Source organism: Mangifera indica, chromosome 8, assembly GCF_011075055.1.
Source record: "Mangifera indica cultivar Alphonso chromosome 8, CATAS_Mindica_2.1, whole genome shotgun sequence".
Classification (NCBI taxonomy): Eukaryota; Viridiplantae; Streptophyta; class Magnoliopsida; order Sapindales; family Anacardiaceae; genus Mangifera; species Mangifera indica.
The window spans coordinates 17,718,989-17,726,281 of NC_058144.1; the positions used below are offsets into that span (position 1 = coordinate 17,718,989).

The 7,293-nt window shown below is 33.4% G+C and overlaps 1 protein-coding gene across 1 annotated transcript; it reads left to right on the plus strand.

Moving 5' to 3' along the window:
- The first annotated feature begins 1,774 nt into the window (after positions 1–1,774).
- LOC123223102 (putative pentatricopeptide repeat-containing protein At5g59200, chloroplastic) lies at positions 1,775–3,728 on the plus strand. Its single transcript, XM_044646174.1, has one exon. It carries the CDS (start codon positions 1,799–1,801, stop codon positions 3,704–3,706), a length of 1,908 nt encoding a protein of 635 aa, XP_044502109.1. The 5' UTR covers positions 1,775–1,798; the 3' UTR covers positions 3,707–3,728.
- Positions 3,729–7,293: the final 3,565 nt, after the last annotated feature.

The window sequence follows — 7,293 nt, forward strand, 5'->3', positions numbered from 1 at the left end:
GAGGCACTTTATCTATACCTCAATCTCGAAGAGATATTATATAATGAAAAGATCAAATTATATAAGTAACCATATCATTAATAAGTTAAGAAGTCATATGTTGACCCTTTACTAATCAGATGACTATGATGTTTTGCTAGAAGCCAATATTGGTATGTGTCTAGACAGATGTCAAGCCAAAAGTCTGACACAAATTCAATTACTACTGACGTAGTCAAGAGCTTATGGGTCACATATAAAAGAAGTCGATGAAACTCTAAAGACATAAGATTTTCCAAGTCGAATTTGAGTTTAATTTGATTTAAATTCCAAATTTAGGGTTTTGAGTCTTTGAAAGGACTATAGACCCAAAAGTATATTTTATGAAACTTAGGGACTAAAGTAAAATAATCTTGAATGGCTAGGATTGTATGGGAGAAAGTATAGGATTAAATTTATTTAATTAATTAAATCCAACGGTAGCCCAATTGATTCTATACATTGATTGTGTGTCTTAATCATCTTTTGTCTTCGCATACAAATAACATATGACTACTATAATTTCTCGTACGGAATAAGGTTAGCCTCGTATTTATACCTCATATGAATCATGTGTATCCAGATTGGATCCAACCATAACGTTTCAGGTCAAATGATTACTTTGTACACTAATACAATTATACGATAAGTCATTAGCTATGATTTAATGATCATGTGACTTATTGTTAATAGTCACATTCGAAAAATGGTTCTCTAACTGTTAATCTATATTAATGTCTTAATAACATAACCACTATCGTCATCCAAACTATTGTCATCTCATTACATTCAATGGAAGCATTCAATGTCTACTATGTGATATTATTGCCAACGTATATCACGTTTGTAGAGAATAATTTGATGATTCAGTTTATACATCAAGTGAATCATCTGGATAGTTTGTATATGTACTTTAAATTAATGTAAATAAAGGAAATAATTTATGCATCTAAACAAAAGAACTATTTCTTTTATTAATAATTATTACAGATGTTAATGCAAGATAAAATGTCTTGAAACCAATAACATAAATAGTTCCTAGGGCATGTACTAACAGTGACGAATAATTAATGAAATCTCCCATTTTTAAACTGAATTTCACACATAATCGATTCTAAACCTATTCTAACACAAAACCATTGACAAATTTTATGATAATCAAAGATTATTCAAGTTATTTCATACAAAACATCAACCTAAAAAGCTGTATAATGAATCCTATGAAATCTATTTAGTAATGACTAAATTTTAATGGTATAAGCAATAAAATATGATAATGTATGATACACTAACTTTTTCCCCCTATTTTAATCACTAAAATCATAAAAAGAAAAACTCATCGAAAATCGATGCGTGATTTGTTTCAATATACAAATCACCACACATGTTCTTAATTGTGGAAAATGAATTTTAGATTTGTTTATTTATGGGTAGTTTCGTTCAAGTGTAATATGTGGGTTACGTCTATTTCCCCTAAAAAATAGATCAATTTTGCACATGCTTCTAATTTTGGTGAATTTATATTAATAACCCTTTATATAATCTAGAAACAATGATCTACTCCTTTTAATGCAATGAAAATAAAACATTTTATATAAAAAGTTAGAAAAAATAAATTTCTCTTTACTTTCATAAATTTATATTAAAATTACCAAAAAATTATAAATTAAATCAAAACATTAATTATTTTATGGAGAATTTTCTTTTAGAAAAAACTAGTGGCCTTAACATATAATCAATTTAATATGGTCAAGCCTCAAACAATTCAAGTTAGGCGTCAATGGGCTATTGTTCCGCACTCGCCGTTTTCGGGCATGCAGTTTCACCGCCGAAGCTTAATTCAGAATACAAGGCTTCTTCCTCTTCTTCATACCGAAGGAGGACAATTTCTCTATTAAAACAATGCAAACACATCAATCAAATCCAATCAATACACGCCCAGATCATAAGAAACGCCCATGAAAAAAACCCATTTATTATTTTTGAGCTTATTCGTCTTTCCTCCATTTTCAACTCCATTGACTATGCGTTCAAGATTTTTCAACACACCCACGACCCAAATATCTACCTTTACACTGCTATGATTGATGGGTTCGTCTCTGCAGGTTCTTACATTGATGGGATTTACTTATATAATCGAATGATTAACCATTCAATTTTACCCGATAAATATGTCGTTACTTCAGTCTTAAAGGCTTGTGGGTTTGAGTTGGCTTTTAGTGAGGGTAGACAGGTTCATGGCCAGGTTTTCAAACTTGGGCTTGGCTCAAATAGATCGATAATGTTGAAATTGATTGAGTTTTATGGTAAGTGTGGAGAATTTAAAGCTGTGATACAATTATCTGATGAAATGCCTGAACGAGACGATGCTGTTGCGTTGACGGTTGTGATGACTTGTTATGTTGATCATGGATTAGTTGAGAAAGCTATTGATGTTTTCAATCGGGTTAAGGTGAAGGACATGGTGTGTTGGACGGCTATGATTGATGGGTTGATTAGGAATGGGGAGATGAGTAGAGCACTGGATGTCTTTAGGGAAATGCAAAGGGAGAAAGTGAGGCCCAATGAAGTCACCATTGTTTGTGTCTTATCCGCGTGTTCACAATTGGGAGCATTAGAGCTTGGAAAATGGGTTCATGCGTATATGGGAAAGTATCGAATTAAGCTCAATCAATTTGTAGGTGCTGCTTTGATCAACATGTATTCGAGGTGTGGGGATATTGACAAGGCAGCACTCGTTTTTCGAGAGATAAAAGAGAGAAATGTCATAACTTATAATTCAATAATTGCTGGGCTTGCTATGCATGGGAGGAGTATTGAAGCTATTGATATGTTTAGGGAGATGATCGGGAGAGGGATTAGACCAAGTAGCATTACTTTTGTTGCTGTGCTTAATGCTTGTGGTCATGGAGGCTTGGTAGATTTGGGGTTTGAGATCTTTCATTCTATGAGAAGAGATTATGAGATTAAACCGCAGATTGAACACTATGGATGTATCGTTGATCTTCTTGGCCGTGCGGGTTTTCTTGAAGAGGCTTACAACTTCATTAAGAGCATGAAAATAGCACCAGATCGCATTATGTTAGGGGCTTTGCTAAGTGCTTGTAAGATCCATGGAAACCTTGAGTTAGGCAAGCAGATTGCCAGAACTATGCTGGATTGCAGATATGCAGATTCAGGAACTTATATTCTATTATCAAATGCATATGCTTCAAAAGGAAAATGGGAAGAAGCTGTACAAATGCGGGCAAAGATGAAGGCGGCAGGAATGAAAAAGGAACCCGGCTGCAGTTCTATAGAAGTAAACAGTGAGATTCATGAATTCTTTTTAGGAGACACAACACACCCTCAAAGGGAAAAAATCTACAAAAAGTTGGAGGAAATAATCCAAATGTTAAAATTAGAAGGGTATTCTCCATCAACAGAAGTGGTATTGCACGATATTGAAGATAGGGAGAAAGAATGGGCATTGGCAATTCACAGTGAGAAGCTTGCAATATGCTATGGTTTAATCTCAACAAAACCGTTTACAGCATTAAGGGTTGTGAAGAACTTGAGGGTATGCAATGATTGCCACACAATGATAAAGTTCATTGCTAAGATCACAAGAAGGAAAATTGTGGTGAGGGATCGCAATAGGTTCCACCACTTTGAAAATGGAGCTTGTTCTTGTGGAGATTATTGGTGAAATAAAACGTTTAATTTTATGGGCAAAAGACTATTTTCCATACAAATTTTAGCTCAATCTAAAAAATATACCCATGACAGATGAAAAACCCAAACACCTATCCACTTTTAAACTGTCGTTAACTTTTCCGTTAAATACAAGGGTAAAATTGTCATTTAACAAATAAAATTAAAAAATATATAATTTTATCTCATTTTTTCCCTCAAATTTTAAAAATTAACATTTAACCTTTATATCTTAACTTTGAAAAGTGACTGCCCCCTCTCAAATTCATAATTTTTTCTTCACCCTTCCTCCGACCACTGGCAATCGACATGGTTGGAGGTTAAACGGCGAGTGTCGTCCATTCTCTAGACTATGGAAAGTCGTCCAATGAGGATGACTCTTTGTCATCCAGAGATCTAAACGATTAAGCGTAGTCCAAATCCAAAACACGGTCATCATACTTGGATGATAATTGTCGTCCAGAGGACAACCTTTGGAAGAAGACTCTTCCATCATTGGTTGGCCGTTGTCGAAAAAAGTGACTAGATTTTAAGGAAAAAAGTGAATTTTTTAAAACTTAATTTAGGCGGAAAAATGTTAGTTTTTCAAATTAAAAAGGGAAAATGAGATAAAATTTTAGTTATTTTAATATTAGTAATAAAATGATGAATTTGCCCCTTAACTCTAACAAAAAATATGTGGGTGTGTCCTGACAGAGTAAACTTTGGATGGATATTTGAGTTTTTCATCGGTCATAGGTATAGATTTGTCATTTTAATAAAACTTGGGTGGGAAATTGTCTTTTTTCCTAATTTTATCTCTAAATTTTTAAACAATGTGAAGGTTAATAATAGAGATACCAAATGGATGGTACAAGTCTTTATGAGAAACTCATTTGGAAAGAAGAAAGATTTTGGAATATTGAATTTTTTACCCTAATTTAAGCCTACATATATATTTATACTGGAAGAAAGACTATTTCCCACCCAACTTTTGATGCGTTTTCAAAATGCCAGCCACGACAGATGAAAATCTACTTTTCCTACCCGTGAGCCGTTAATATGGATGGTATCTGTTTGCATAAGGGTAAAATGTCCATTTTACCCTTGTTAGATGAAATGACAAAAATACCCCTCAATTTAGTCTGCAAATTTCATCCCAAAATTGATGTGAAGGCTTTACCATTCACCCCCCTTAGGTTTTAGAAACTAACATTTCACCTTACCTAAAGTTTTTAAACTTTAAAAACTAGCATTTTCACCCCCAAACCTAGGGTTTCCATATTTTTCAAAATACAGCCGCCCCCCATAACTTTCAAAACTAACAGTTTTACCCCCATTTTTCAACTTCATCTCCCAACGTGGTCTCCGGCGTCGTTACTGGCCTCCTCCTTCTCTTGGTGCGATGGCGGTGGTGCGATGAAGAGATCTTTATCTCCTTGTTGCACGGTGCAACGAAAAGGTCTCTCTTCGTTGCTCCACCTAAACGACGAAGGACGACTCTTCGCCGTCCTTCGTCACTCGTCGCGTCCTCCAGACGCTACGACGAAGGATGACAAAGCGTCGTCCATCGTCTGTTTTTCCAGATCTGGACGATGCTTCGTCGTTCAGATCTGGGGGACGAAGGATAGTCCTTCGTCGTCCTTTGTAGTCGGAGATGGAAGATCCGTCGATTGCGTCGGCCGTCGGTGGTGGCCAGAGAAGGAAGCAAACCCTAGGGGTGAAATCTAAACTTTTCAAACTTTGAGGATGGGTTAGTTATTAGTTTTTAAAACCTGGAGGGGGGAAACGGTAAAATTTTAAAGTTTTAAGGTTTTAAATAGTAAATAACGATTTTGCCCCTGTCCCTAACTGAAAAATTGGACGGCAGTTTGGTCATGGGTGGGAAAAGTGGATTTTTATCTACCGTGAGTGACATTTTGAAAACACATCAAAAGTTGGGTGGGAAATAGTCCTTCTCCCTATTTATACTACACTTTTTATAGTCTAAATATTTTTACCACTTTATATGAGGGAATACCTAAATTGTTCTTATCTTCAATCTTGGAAAACTAGACAAGACAACACCATTATTTCTTTTTATGCATTGCAAAGGGAAATCATGTGTAGTTATTTGGTTTCAATATTTGAAACAAGATTTTTATATATGTGTTAAATAAGATCAAGTGAATTTAAAAGTTTTTTTGTCCAAATTTTTTAGATTAAATCTAAAAAAATTTTAAACTCGTTTGATCTTATCTCCTTAAATTCTAGTTGACGTTAATCTCATATTGAAGCAGCACATGGAAAAATAATCCAATATGCCACTCGTGAAGAGCATGCAGTGAAGGCCTTGGCATTGAATATGCAAAGAATTCAATGTATTACGAAGAAGCAAAGAATTCAAGCATTGGTGTAGAATAACACAAAGAATATGCAAAAAAGCAAATATAATATAATATTAAAAATATGATATAATTTGCAAAGAAGCAAAGAATATTTGCATAGATATTTGTATAGAATATTGCAGTGAAACATAGAATAATGCACATAATACTTTACATGTTTGTTTGTTCTCATGTGTTCATTCACATGAATGTACATACTTTTGCAATTATTTTCTGCGAAACTATTTGTTTGCTTTCCCATAAAGATCATATAATAGATAATATATGAGTATTAAACAAATATAGCATAGATCATGAGATTGTTTTCTTGCGTATGAGAAAATTTAGTGAATAGCTTCATCGATCATTGGTTGACGATGAAACTTTTTGGATTGGTAGTGGCGACGTAATGGTAGGACGACAAATGAGGTTTCCTTATAAAATGGAAACATAATTATATCATATCAAATTTAATTCAATTTGAATTCAATTAAGTAATTCAATATAAATTATCAATACCAATTAAATTTAATTCGATCTGAATTCAATTAAGTAATTTAATATAAATTACTTAATTAAGTAATTCAATGTAAATCTCGATTTGATTAGGATCAAATTATTGTTTAATTCAAGTTAATTAAAGGCAAAATTCGTTGGTGGGTAAAGGGGGAACAGGTTGGCAGAGCCGCTAGTAGTTAGTGATGACGCCAAGGGTTGGCATTATAGCTAGCAGTTGGCAGTGACGCCAAGGGTTGGCATTGCTGCCAACCTTTTCTGTTAGGCCACCTATGAATTTTTTTATTCCATTTTTTTTTTTTAAATCTCACCTATCCATTTTTTTTTAAATATTACTCATGAAAAAATTCATTTTAAAATATAACTTTAAGATTATTATTAATTTTGAAAAGCAAAAGAGTCAATTGAATTAGTTAACACCAACCATATTAATTTAATGATAATCCACTTTGTTTGATTAATCTTTGATTAAAAATTATTGTCTTTGTAATACCCTCAGGTATGTTCCAGGGGTATTTATGTCTTTTGACTCTATTTAGAGATATTTCCCATTTTAAGTACATATATTTGTTTTACATGTATATGTGTGTTTATATATATATATATATACCTAAAGAAAAAGAAAAAAAAAAAAAGAACAGGAAAAAGACAAAGAGAAAAAGAGAAAGAGATAAGGCTTTATATATAAAGAGAAAGAGAAGACTTTTCCATCATTTCCGTC